Below are 14,534 nucleotides of genomic sequence, written 5' to 3'. Positions count from 1 at the left end.
TAATGTCTCTGCTTTTCAATATGCTGTCTAGGTTGGTCATAACTTTCCTTCCAAGGAGTAAGTGTCTTTTAATTTCCTGGCTGCAATCACCATCTGCAGTGATTTTGGAGCCCCCCAAAATAAAGTCTGACACTGTTTTCCTCTTTTTCCCCATCAATTTCCCGGGAGAAATATCAATAACCTCAGATATGCAGATGACACCACCCTTATGGCAGAAAGTGAAGAGAAACTAAAAAGCCTCTTGATGAAAATGAAAGAGGAGTGTGAAAAAGTTGGCTTAAAGCTCAACATTCAGAAAACTAAGAGTCCTTTGTAGAAACGGCTAATGCCAGGTCTGTGTTAGGAAATGTACAGGATGGCCAGAGAGCGAGGAAATGTTCACAAACTAGTGGGAGCGATATCAAACGGACAGGGGTCATCTGGAAAAGGCCACTTTTGCTTTTGATGCTTTTCCTAGCGCTGGCTGCCCTTGTTTCTTCTATCAGGAGCAACAAAAGTCATTTTTCTCCTTACACAATATAATCTGCATTCTTAAACTGAGATATTCTTGCACAAGATCTTTGTTCAAATCATTTTATGTGTAATATTAATTTTGCTCACCACCAGATAAGTGTTCTTACACTTTGGCTTTTATTAAATTTGAAACAGATCTTCTGTGCTATTATTTGAATAAGCATGCATATAAAATAGTGTGCCTTCTCCACACTGACACAGTTAACTATACGGTCCAGACTTCCCGTGTGGTTTCCCAGATAGCTCAGTGGTAAAGAACCTGCCTGCCAATGCAGGAGATGCAGGAGACTTGAGTTCAATCCCTGGGTCAGGAAGATCCCCTGGAGTAGGAAATGGCAACCCATTCCAGTATTCTTGCCTGGAAAATTCCATGGAGAGAGGAGCCTGGTGGGCTACAGTCCATGGGGTTGCAAAGAATTGGATATGTCTGAGCTACTGAGCATGCGTGTGTGCATATGATCTAAACAGCAAATCAGAAGGAGGATATGGTTCAGTTCTATAAAATAATGGTTTACATTCATTGGAATAACTTCTATCAGCAACCTGCCACTAGTTAGTTGTTGTGGAGAACATAGTGATTTGTCATGGTCCTTGTCCTTGAGACCCTTATCCACAAGTAGAATAAAATAGATGAGGTAAATATTGATTCTTTAACCAAACCTAAGGATATTAATGTTCTTGGGATTTGAAACTTAAGGTACTTAACTTATGGAGCACTTCTTTATAGAGCAATCAATAAACTATCAAAAGTCAGTATCCTGGAGGATAGTCAGGTTGAAACATGTGAATTACAAGTTCCTTAAAGGGTACTGAGGAGAATTGGAAATTTCTTTATATATCCCAGTATATTCCTAACTGTAAGAAGTTGTCAGCTCAGAGGAATGACCGTTCCACTCTTGGGCACAAACCACTAGGATGGAATGACCACTGTTCTGACCCAGAGTAGCATTTTGAAAAATACCCTCTGGGTTCTCAAGAATAAATAGTCTCTGCATCACAGATGGTTCCGATAAACTTCACCTAATGAAACAGGGGGAAAAAAAGGAACTAATTATACACGAAAGTTGCGAGTAGAAACTTTTTTTCTATAGTTTCCATTTGATTAGTTAAGAAATGAGAATGGCTAGAGATCATACAGTTTTTTCTGTAAGCCAAAGTTTGTGTCTCATTAGAGACCTAGTATTAAGAAGTTTAATCAGAGTTTGAAGTTTACTAAGTTCTTTATACACCTTTGAGAAAGACATTATGCTAAGCACTCTCTGGAGACTAGGGTAAGGACAGAGGCAGGTACCAGTAAGACACAGATACCCCATGGAGATTCGCACAGAGGAGGAGAGAAAGTAACACAATGAGTAAAGCGTATCCTTAGCAATTGAGCTGTTTGTGATGAGGTAAAGAAAACAAACGTATAACCATTTATTGCAATGGGCCATACTAAAGAATGAGAAACGTGTTAAAGTGGAATTACTGACAAGCTATTTAGGAGTCTGAAGGCGGGGAGGGTGACTCTGAATGGTAGGTGATTGGAAACACTTCAAGGAGGAGGTGGCATTTGAACTAAGTTTTGAAAAATGAGAGAGAATCTTAGAGGTGAAAACTTATGGAGCAGGGCATTCTAGGTTGAGAGAAGGCCATACCCCAGAGAATTAAGGGAGGTGATGGGAGATGAAATTGAAAGGTTAAGTTTAAAGCAAAATTATGAATGTCCATAAATATCTTACTAATAAGTCATTTTAGGATTTTAATTTTGTGCCCCTTACGTTTTTTTCTTTAGGTCAACAGTCTTTTTTTTTTTTTTAATCACTTCTTCAGTGCTCTATTAGTAAATGACTGTTCTTCTCCTTCACATTTCAGAAAATGTACCCCTCTTTATGAAGGGGTACATCTTTAATAAAACCCACCTTATAACTCTTCCATGCATGCCAATAGGCTGATTTTCAAATTCTTCTGATAAGAGAAATTGCTAATACTATAATTTGGCATTTTTTAATATTCTACAAAGAATTGTACCTATCTGAATATATTAGCGTTTAATGTTAACATGAGTTTTTCAGGGAATATTCAGATGATATTTGTGAATATTATTCCACATAAAAATGGGACAAAATGAATAAACACCGCCCTGGTTTAATGACTTCTCTCAGAGACCTTTCTTTGCTGTTTTCCCTACTATAATTATAAATTTGAAGTTGCCAAGTAGCCTGTTGCCTAAATTGTGGGAAAGAGGTTTTATTCTCAAATCTGAAGTTCATGTAAATATTCTTTTGTTATTCTTGAATCCTCAATTTCCCTCAGCCCAAATTTATTCCTCAACCTACCCCAATATCTACAAGCTCTGTTGACTCTTCCTCTGAACAATATCCATGACCTACCCACAGTCCTCTATTCTACTACCAGTGCCCAACCCAAGCCCCCATCGTCTCTAGCTGGGCTGCTGTTCCTCCTCAGTAGCTAGTCTCCCTGATTGTCCTTTAGCTCTGCAGCCCATTCTTTCCTGTTTTACAGAATTCTCCACAGGGAGCCAGAATGATCATTTTTAAAGTATCTGATCAGCTGTGTTAATTGCGTACGTTAAACTCTGCAAAGGCTTCCTCCCACATTGACCTTGGCTTACAAAGCTGCTGGTTCTTTCCTTGGACCCTTGCACTTTCAGTTCCTTCTCCTGGAATGCTCTTCTCCTTCCAGGACCACTTAGTCTAAAGTAAAACAAATTAAGGGGTCACACTGTCTAGCGTACCTATTTTATTTTCTTCAGTTTCATAGCCCTGAAGTATATGAAATTATCTGGTCATTGTTTATAGTCTGCTTCCTCTCCCACCAGACGCATTTTCACTAAATTGTGAATGCTAGGAAGGCAGTGACCTTGTCTGCTGACTGTTGTATCCCCAACAAAAGATACTGTTGTATCTTTTCTAATCGATTCCAAGATTTCTTTAAGTATGTCGAACTGTGAACATTTGATATCGCTTCAGATGCCTTTGCTACTTTTAAGGTATCCCCAGCATCTGAAATAGTGCCAGGCACAGTGTAGATATATAGTGGGTATTCAGTGAGTGGTTTTTGAATGGACTGTGACAGATGGTACCTATGCTTCCATTAACAGCAGTATTGAAATGGTTCTTTTAATACATAGTTCTCTCTCTCTCTTGTTTGTGCTTTAGCTATGAAGTCCCACAGATCGCCTTACGTTGTGGTATTATGCTGAGAGAATGTATTCGACATGAACCACTTGCCAAAATCATCCTCTTTTCTAATCAATTCCAAGATTTCTTTAAGTATGTCGAACTGTCAACATTTGATATCGCTTCAGATGCCTTTGCTACTTTTAAGGTAATTCCCTGTCCACCTCCCCGCCAACCCCTGCCAGAATCAGCAGGGTTATTTAGTTTCAGTACCTAAGTCACTTGGCTCTAAGAGGCAGTTTAATTTTAAAAACCAGAAAATTGTGTTTCTTAGACCTGAGCATAGCCAACCGTGTATGATATGGATCGTAAGAGAATTCAGTAAACAGAATACAATCTACTAGACCCGTCTGTCACATGGTGGAAAGAGCAACTCAACATGCTTGTCATGGGGCTTCCCTGGTGGTCTAGTGAGTAACAACCCACCTTGCAATGCTGGGGACTCTGGTTCAACCCCTGTTTGGGGAAGATCCCACATGACATGAGGCACCTGGGCACATAAAAAGTCTCACCTGGCCAAACAACAGTTGTGCAGTGGCTACAGATGAAGCCCTCAAGAGTCTATCCTAGAACACGTGGTAAGAGGGGCCTTGGTGCGACAAATATGAAGAAGGACATTTAACACAAAGGACCGTTCCATTTCTTTCTAGCAAATATTTGTGCTGAAATAATTAAGAAGGTGTTCTCTATTAGTAAATCCTGTAGTGCCTTTTTTTTTTTTTTCCCCTTTTCTATCTGATGACCCTTCACCATCATGGAAACAAGTTAGTTCCTTTTTTGAAAAACCATCGATAAGACTTCACAAATAGCTGTACACCTACAGCAGCTCTAATGAAGGGGAGAAAAGCAAATTCAATTCAGCATTTATTTCTGAAAATTTCCCAAAAGATTTTTCAACATTTAATAGAATAAACAAATGTGATAATAATGTCTTGACATCATATGATCAACCCAATTTAACTTTCAGCACAATATTGAAACACAAAGATAAATTATGACAGTTTGTACTTGAGCGTATTTTTTGTTGAACTTAAGTCCCTGATAATCTAAATAACCTTAAAAAAAAAAAAACTCCTAGTATGCTACTGATATTGAAAATGCTAATTTTCTACATTTTACCAAAATGCTGTGTTCAATATAATGTAATGAACACAAGTCCCTTTTTAAAAATCAATTAATTAATTTATTTTTGGCTGCACTGTGTCTTCATTGCTGTGTGTGCAGGCTTTCTGTAGTTGCAGCTAGCGGGGACTATTCTTCCTTGCAGCGTGAGGGCTTCTCATTGGAGTGGCTTCTCTTGTTGAGGAACACAGTTTCTAGAGCAGGGGCTCAGTAGTTGTGGCACATGGGCTTAGTTACTCTGAGGCATGTGGGATCTTCCTGGACCAGGGGTCGAACCCGTGTCCCCTGCATTGGCAGGCAGATTCTTATCCACTAGGCCACTAGGGAAGTCCCACTTTTTTTTTTTAAGTAACTGCTTTCAAAGGGATTTGTTTACTTGATTGGTTGGCTGGTTTGGGCTTTTGTTTTTAACTTCTTAGGCTTAGCCTCTTTTTTTGACCTGTAGGATGACTGTTCTTCAGTTTAATTATTGACATTTTACCATTACTGGATTATATTTCCTCATGGCTTTGTCTGCAAATTTTCCATTCCCCAAAAAGATTCCTTACAAACACAGTCTCTTCCATGCTCCCCCTCTAAGAATTGACATGGTAAAAAGTGGTTTGAATTCCATCTCTGTCTGCACCTGATTTGCTGTACATCTTTGAGCAAGTTAGTTAACCAACCCTTGGGCCTCATTTTCTTCATCTGTGAGATGAGGAACATAATCGCCTTTTTGCAGAGTTGTGCAGATTAGAAATAACCTATGTAAAGTGCGAAGCACACTCCCCAGCACACAGTAAATGCAGCTGCTGCGAGCTGCTGTGATCTTGGGTCCCTGCCATGGAACGTGTGTCTCTGTCATTTCACCCCGAGTTCTTCCAGGCTGTGCAGAATTCACTAAAATACCAACATCGATAATTTTTAGCATAAGACTTAGACCGTGCAGAAGCTAGTCCTGCCAAACAGAATTCTTAGGAGGTGGGAAGAAAGAATACACTATTCTGAATACTTTTAAAATTTTTTTTAATTTTTTAAAATTTGAATTTTAGTTTTCTTGGCAATTTCCTGGCTTTTTCCTTTTTTGGGGGGATCCTAGCTATTTTTTTCCCCACTCAGTTCTTTGATCTTTAATAATGCAACAACTGTATTTGTCTATTGTGTATATATACATGTGTGTGTGTGTATATATATACACACAGACACACATATATAAGATATTATAGGAAAATCCAAGTGGACGTTGTGGCCCACCCCATATATATATATATGGGGGCTTCCCAGGTGGTGCTAGTGGTAAAGTACCCACCTGCCAATGCAGGAGGTGTAAGAGACACAGGTCTGATCCCTGGGTTGGGAAGATCCCCTGGAGGAGGGCATGGCAACCCACTCCAGTATTCTTGCCTGGAGAATCCCATGGACAGAGGAGCCAGGCAGCCTGCATACAGTCCATGGGGTCACACGGAGTTGGCCACAACCAGTGACTTAGTGCACATATGTATATATGGGGCTTCCTTGGTGGCTCAGATGGTAAAGAATCTGCCTGCTACGCAGGAGACCCGGGTTCAATCCCTAGGGTGGGAAGATGCCCTGGATATGGTACAGTCCCTCCAGTTTTGTGCATGCATTATTATGTGTATAAATATACATAGAGGGTATATCTATGTATATATAATGTGTACACACTCACTTATTGTCTCTATCCACACATATATGTGCTGGAGGAATTTTTCCCTACCCTATTATATATTCTATTGTTGGAGTTTAAAGTTATTTTTTCCCTTAGATTTGAAGGAGCCGCTGCTCACAGAACCCCTCCTTATTTAATCTCTTTCTTTGGTATAACACTAATGGAGGGTGAATGGAAAACCTTCGCAGGCAGCACTTATCTGCCTGGTACTCTTTCCAGTGTCACCGTCGTTGCAGGCGTAGGGCCCGAGGCCACGGCAGATTGTGAGCCTCGTACTCAAGGCTACTGGCATCATAGGTACAGATGGCATCGTAGGTGCAGATGGCATCGTAGGTGCAGAGCTCCATGGGTGCAGCCATCCAGAGTGCCTGCTGCAGCCCATGCAGAGACCTTTCTAACCTGAGGCAGCTCAGAAAGCCACTAGTAATGCTCAGGTGATTGGAGATGTGAAAACTGGGCATTCCAAATATTCACTTAGAAAAAGACTAAGGACTCCAAAAGTATGCTGTGGAACTAAGGGGTCCCTGATGTAGCAACTAGTTTGAACTTTGACTGGGATGAATTCCTTAGAGGGTTTTCCCATTTTAAAATCCCAGTTCCAGAACTGTACTGTTACATTCTCCTGGGGAAACAAGTACACGTCTCCATTGATAGGTCCAGTGGTCAAACAAGTTGTGATGATAAGTAATAGGAAATGAAGTTAATAGACAGTTTCATTATTTTGGGGCTTGAAAATTATAGTGCAAGCTGATGAGGACCTACCGTATATCACAGGGAACTCTACTCAGTACTCTAGTGACCTATGTGGGAAAAGAATCAGAGAGTGGATATATGTGTACATATATAACTGATTCACTCTGATGTACAGCAGAACCTGACACAGCATTGTAAATCAATTATATGCCAATAAAAATTTTAAAAAAGAAAAAAGAAAACTGTAGTGCAAAGTACTTTAAATATTTAACCTTTTATTGAAATAAAAATAAGTGAGTTTCACAGCCCAGGACTCAGTGGCAACCTGGAGGGGTGGGATGGGATGGGAAAATGGGAGGGAGGTTCAGGAGAGAGGGGACATATGTATACTTGTGACTGATTCATGTTGATGTATGGCAGAAACCAGCACAATATTGTAAAGCCATTATCCTCCAATTTAAAAAATTGTTTTAAAAAGGAGTGAGTTTTACCGTTGTGGCTGCCTTCCTTTTCTCTGTGAGGTTATGTTGTGTATCTTGTATATACTGTTAATTAAATTAGAAGTTTTAATTAAATATGTATTAAAGCATAAGAATTTATTTTGGAAAACTTGAAAATTCATGTTGTTTTTAATTAAATTCTGCATAGTACCTAGGCAAGGCATTTAACCTTTAAGCACATTAAGAGGATTAGCTGAGGCTTGTTTTCTTTTGACATCAAGGTGACTTAAGGTTATAATTTAGGTGTGAATTTCCAATCAAACGTTCCTTTATGCTTTTGTTCAGTTTCCTGGGAGTTACGTCTATAATTAGATCAGGCTGCTTGTCCTCAACTTTGAAAGGGTGCGTTGTGCTGCTTAGTAACTGCACAACACTTCACAGCCCACTAACCCAACAGCAGGACTAGGACAGTGCTGAGATAAATGTCACTCTTGTGGGACTTCCCTGGCGGTCCAGTGGCTGAGACTCCATGCTTCCGATGCAGGGGCCCAGATTCCATCCCTGGTCAGGGAAATAGATCCCACATGCCATAACTAAGGGTTTGAATGCTGCAACTAGAGATCCCACGTGCCACAACTAAGACCCAGTACAGCCAAATAAATATGTAAAATAAATATAGTTTTTTAAATGTCGTTCTTGTGCTTCTGAGAATCCTAGGCACCTCCATTTCAAAAGTGATTAAGAAGAAAACTAAAGGTCAATCATTGAAAATCTGTTACCTTGTGAGATACGGTTTTAGTCCATTCAGAGTTTTTTGCTTTTAATAGTTATTAATGACATTTTAAAAGATCATCATAAGCTTTATTTGAATATTTATTGTATCATATTTACAATGTATAATTATGGGCTTGAAGAAATATAATGTAAGCTTGTCTCTTTGGTGGCGTTTGTTTCGCTAGTTAAATTATTTCTGTAATCTAACAATGATACGAATTTAAAGCACTCTGTTGTTTTTACCATGAAACAAATTGTATTTCACACCTTAAACTAAGAAATGGAAATAATTCTGGGATGTAAATGAAACTATTCTGAAATTGTTGTGCTTCAAATTAATTGACTTAGAAAATCTTAGAAGAAAAGAATAGATTTGTAAAATTTATTACCTATAATAATTTTGTTTCATTGACTGCTCTTTTTCTAGGATTTACTAACCAGACATAAAGTGTTGGTAGCAGACTTCTTAGAACAAAATTATGACACTGTAAGTAGAAGTCATTTTTAAGTCTCTGTCTCATTCTTCCTTTCTCTGTCTACTCCTTAGATCTCTTAGCACTTACTTCTATTTATGAGAGAAGTTGAAACCAACCATCCACCCACTTGGTTTATTACCCAGAAGTCAGATCATTAAGAAACTATGAAAAATAGAGGATAGCAGGAGATCAGGGCGTCCTTGTTTTTCTTATCTCTTCCTGTTGTGCTCTGGAGCTCCAGAAAACAACCAGCACCAGCTCACTTTGACCTTGACTTAAGAGCATCCTCGTTGCCCTTAAGAGGCAGTGTATATGCACGTGCTAAGTCCCTTCAGTCGTGTCCGACTCTTTGCGACCCCATGGACTGTAGCCCACCAGGCTCCTCTCTCCATGGGATTCTCCAGGCAGGAATACTGGAGTGGGTTGCCATGCCCTTCTCCAGGGGATCTTCCCACTCAGGGATCGAACCCATGTCTCGTACATCTCCTGCATTGGCAGGCGGGTTCTTTACCACTCATGCCACCAGGGAAGACCCAGAATACTGGAGTGGGTTGCCATTCACTTCCCCAGGGGAATCTTCCTGACCCAGGGATCAAACCTAGGTCTCCTGCATTGCACCAGATGCTTTACCATCTAAGCCATATAGGGTACCCCACTGTTAATAAAATGAATCCTTTTACATGGTTGATAACTAGTTTCCCTGACTAGTAGAAATACCAAAATATACATCTGTCTTCCAGCTTCCTTCTCTAAGGGTGAATCCATCTCATCCTTTTGATAATCAGCCATCATTGTTACTGAACCAAACTTACCCGGCATTCAGCAAAGCCAGTCTGCTGACACCGGTTTGTGGTGAAGGAAAGTCCAGCATTTACTGCAAGGCAATAAATGCTCAAAAGACTCAAATCCTGAATAGTTTTCCAAGAAAGGGTGAGGGTTGTGAGTGGACCGTCTTCTGACTGGTTGGTAGTAAGGTGACAAGGTGGAATATCAGGGGTTAACCTCATCAACCCCTTTGTTTCAACCAGTATGAGGTCTCCGTACTTGTGGTCAGTATACAGTTAACTTCTTCCACCTGGTGGGGATTTCAGTCTCTCTTAAACAACTCAAGGATATGACTCAGGATATTATCTATAGATTTTATGGAGGAACTAAAGATCCCTGACTTTATTTTTGGCTAAACTATTACTGTTTTGTCTTGCTTGACTGTTGTCCTTTGTTTCTGCATTTTCTCACTTCTCTGATTAAATTTGCTCTTTGGAACCTGGGCCTTGGAGGGTAAACCTTTCCTAGAAACAAGATGTACTCGGGAGGGTACATCCCTGGGATTGCCCTCAGGGTCCTGCTTGGTTTCATTATGTGACTCTTCTAGGAAGCTTTCCCTAACATACACCCTAACCCCCTCACCCCCAAACACACACACACACTCTCTCTCCCTCCCATTCTTCTTCTTTCTCACACGTTTTCCACATTGTATAATATTATTATGGTGTGTCTTTATATCTTTTTGTCTGGTTCATAAGCTCCCTGGGAGGCAGGAACCTTATCTGTCAAACACAGGGGTTCAGAATGCAGTACAGATTTATGTCTAGTTGCTTTGCTTCAGAATCCTGCTGAATCTCTTACTAATTATGATTCTGAACAAGTTACTGTGCCTACTAAAAAATGAGGATATTAATAATAGCTACTTCACAGGGTTGTTGTAGGAATTTGACAAGATTTAAGGTTTTGGGGATAGCACCATGGATTAATTTTTATCATGATTACTTACATCCCTAATACCTAACTCAGTACCATATATTTGGTGGTGTTAAATGAACATTAAATAAACAGACCCAACCAAGAGCTGCTATGCTTTTGCTAAGTGTATCAGCAATAGAAACAGCATTCAGTTCAGTTCAGTTCAGTCTCTCAGTCGTGTCCGACTCTTTGCGACCCCATGAACCGCAGCACTCCAGGCCTCCCTGTCCATCCCCAACTGCTGGAGTCTACCCAAACCCATGTCCATCGAGTCAGTGATGTCATCCAGCCATCTCATCCTCTGTCGTCCCCTTCTCCTCCTGCCCTCAATCTTTCCCAGCATCGGGGTCTTTTCCACTGAGTCAGCTCTTCGCATCAGGTGGCCAAAGTATTGGAGTTTCAGCTTCAACATCAGTCCTTCCAGTGAACACCCCAGACTGATCTCCTTTGGGATGGGACTGGTTGGATCTCCTTGCAGTTCAAGGGACTCTCAAGAGTCTTCTCCAACACCACAGTTCAAAAGCATCATTTCTTCGGTGCTCAGCTCTCTTTATAGTCCAACTCTCACATCCATACATGACCACTGGAAAAACCATAGCCTTGACTAGATGGACCTTGTTGGCAAAGTAACGTCTCTGCTTTTGAATATGCTGCCTAGGTTGGTCATAACTTCCTTCCAAGGAGTAAGCATCTTTTAATTTCATGGCTGTAGTCACCATCTGCTGTGATTGTGGAGCCGAGAAAAATAAAGTCAGCCACTGTTTCCACTGTTTCCCCATCTATTTGCCATGAATTAAAGTAAAACATAGCACAGGCTTAGAGACAAAACTTTACATGATTTGTTGCAGTGTTAGTTTAGCTGCTCTAGACCAGTACTGTCCAGTTGAAACATAATGCAAGCCACTGTGTAATTTAAAATTTTGTAGTTAGCCACACAAAAAGATAAAAGGAAACAGATAACTCTGGGAAGTTATGGAATACCCTACCCATATCCTGTGTTTTCACATATCCAAATCATAGAAATTAAACTATGGCTTTCTTCTTCATAAATTGTTTGCTGCTCTTCCTTTGAGATTAAGAATTATCAATGTAATCATGAAATCAAAAGTGATTTTCATACCCTAAAATTATCAAGAGAAAATCCATGGAATCAATTAGAGATCTTTGATCAAAGTATAAAATATGAAGGGAGAAAAAGATTACTGCCAGATGTATCCAAAAGCTTCAAGACCAGAAGAGACTCATATATTTTTGAATTTAGGGAACAAACTATTATAGTTTGTTAAGTATTAGGGAACAAACTATTATAGTTTGTTCAGAATTTAGGGAACAAGCTATTATAGTTTGTTCAGTAACTGTAGATGCTGGATGGAGTGTTAAAGACTCATTGTTGTTCAGTCACTAAGTAATGTCCAACTCTTTGTGACCCCATAGAGTGCAGCACACCAGGCTTCCCTGTCCTTCACTATGGAGATAGTGCATAGTTTTCTCAAATTCATTAGATGTAATATTTATAATAAATGAAAATAAGAGGACAAAGATAGCTTATGACAAAACCTGTGTATCAACTATTCATTTTTTGTATAGAATGAGTGGAATAATGTGCTGTGCAATTTGCACTCAAGGATAACAAGCAACAATTTGAGAGACTGTAAGCTCATTCTCTTTGACCCTTGTTTACCTAAATTTGTCTTCATAGTCACCTCTTGTGTAATTTAGTAGTCTCACAGATACTGAGCCTATTGCACCGACCTGAGCATTGGCTTCAAGAACTCATGCTCCTTAAACATTTCCTACTTGTTGAGTTTCTTATTTCTTTAGTAGTAAACCTGAAGCTGGAGAACATGATATATGACCTAAAATAATGAAACTGGTAGCCTACTACTGCTAAGTCGCTTCAGTCGTGTCCGACTCTGTACGACCCCATAGATGGCAGCCCACCAGGCTCCCCCGTCCCTGGAATTCTCCAGGCAAGAACACGGGAGTGGGTTGCCATTTCCTTCTCCAATGCATGAAAGTGAAAAGTGAAAGTGAAGTCACTCAGTCGCATCCAACTCCTAGCGACCCCATGGGTCGCAGCCTACCAGGCTCCTCCGTCCATGGGATTTTCCAGACAAGAGTACTAGAGTGGGGCCAAGGGAGTCGATAATACCTTATATGCATGTATTTACATTTTATGGTTACAAGTAACATTTACCACGATGTTTGTCTGATACATTTAGTGACCCACAAAGTCCTTGTGTTCCATGACAATCAGAATAAATAATAAATCCTTCAAGTAAAAGAAAAAAAAATTACTGTGACTTTAATGTGAGCTCCATGATTTTGTTTTCTCAGTTTCTGAATTCCTCTTGGGCATTCTCATCAGTGTGCACAGCTTGTCCTCATCACTCATACCTGGCATTTGGTCTTCCAAGGACCCTTTGCTACCCTCCCCAGCCCCTAAACTCTCTTGCCTTCAGTTCTCTGCCAGGCTTGCCCTCCCACCCAAGTGGCCTCTGAGTGTGCCTGTGCGTGACCAGAGGCTGACACTGGACTTTCCCAGCTGCCGGAACTCTGTGTTCAACCAAAGGGCCTAGATTGTGTTTGATGACCAATCACACTAGGAAACGGGCCCCCGTCACCAGCGTCCCCCAGCTTCTGGGGAGAGTGGAAGTGCTCCCGAGAGGCCAGTTGGGATTCACATGGCCATCATGTGGCAGAGTGGCCCTGTTCCTCTACCTGTTCATGCTGTGAGTTTGCCAGTTTGATTCTTTATGAGTTGCTAAGTGTCTTCAATCTTTTCTCAAATTATCCAAAGACTAATAGCTACCAGCAAGACTGCATAAATGCATTTCTTTAAAATGGCATAAAATGAGTTATCCTACAGCTCATTAGATGAGTTAATAGATGCTTTCTTCAGGACTTCCCTGGAGTTCTAGAGTTAAGAATCTGCCTGCCCACGCAGGCAGTATGGGTTCCGTCCCTGGTCTGGGAAGATCCCACATCTGAGGGGCAATCAAGCCCCTGCACCAACACTACTGAGCCCATGCACTGCAACTAGAGAAAGCCCATGCACTGCAACTAGAGAAAGCCCATGCACAGCAACGGAGACCCCAAACAGCTAAAAATAAAATAGATGTTTTAGTCAAAGTGATTTATTGGGAGGACTCAATTACTCCATTTTCCTACTCAATTTCTAATTTGCAGAACTAAAATAAAACAGAGGGAAGCATGTCTCTGGTGTCACCCGCCTCCTCATCCCCCAGTATCTCTATGAGTAAGTGAGGATGGAGAAACGGGGAAGCCTCCCCATGGACAAAGGCAATCCGCCCAGAGATACACAGCACAACTGCTGGGCTGGGCTGAAGGACTGGGGATTCACTTCTGAAGTAAACAGACTTAATGCAGAGAAATCACTGCTGGGTTTACATTCTTAATATTTCTTTTTTTTTATTAGATTTTTGAAGACTATGAGAAACTGCTTCAGTCGGAGAATTATGTGACTAAGAGACAATCTTTGAAGGTAATGTCAAATTTCTTTAGGTTAGAGTCTCCAGAAGTTGACATTCTTGTTCCTAAACGACTGGTTTAGTAGTGGACAAGTAGAACTTCCCCGGTGGTCCAGTGGTTAGGACTCTGAGCTTCCACTGCAGGGTGAGGTGTTTGATCTCTGGTCAGGGAGCTAAGATCCCTCAAGCCATTCGGCACCACCAAAAAACAAACCAAAAAATAGTGGGCAAGTAAATACAGAAAAAGTATTCTCTTTTTTTGTAACTTGAGAAGTATTTTCTATGTTATGACCGCATATATTAGTCACTCAGTCGTGTCCACCTCTTTGTGACCCCATGTAGCCCGCCAGGCTCCTCTGTCCATGGAATTCTCCAGGCAAGAATACTGGAGTGGGCTGCCATTTCTTTCTCCATGGGATCTTCATTCAGAGATG

General features: G+C 40.6%; 1 protein-coding gene across 5 annotated transcripts in view; it reads left to right on the top strand.

The window, feature by feature from the left end:
* CAB39L (calcium binding protein 39 like) overlaps nt 1-14,534 on the top strand; it is a 93,146-nt gene that overhangs the window by 56,853 nt on the left and 21,759 nt on the right. For 4 of the 5 annotated variants that reach the window (XM_002691787.6, XM_059892156.1, XM_025000041.2 and 1 more), the window contains 3 exons: nt 3,675-3,843; nt 8,821-8,880; nt 14,049-14,114. In XM_002691787.6, the coding sequence (XP_002691833.1) occupies nt 3,675-3,843; nt 8,821-8,880; nt 14,049-14,114 (295 nt within the window). The remainder of the gene's footprint in view (nt 1-3,674; nt 3,844-8,820; nt 8,881-14,048; nt 14,115-14,534) is intronic. The other variant, XM_059892157.1, reaches the window with a different exon arrangement.

The sequence above is a fragment of the Bos taurus genome, chromosome 12, assembly GCF_002263795.3.
Source record: "Bos taurus isolate L1 Dominette 01449 registration number 42190680 breed Hereford chromosome 12, ARS-UCD2.0, whole genome shotgun sequence".
NCBI classification, from domain to species: Eukaryota; Metazoa; Chordata; class Mammalia; order Artiodactyla; family Bovidae; genus Bos; species Bos taurus.
This window is presented reverse-complemented; position numbering and strand designations above follow the sequence as displayed.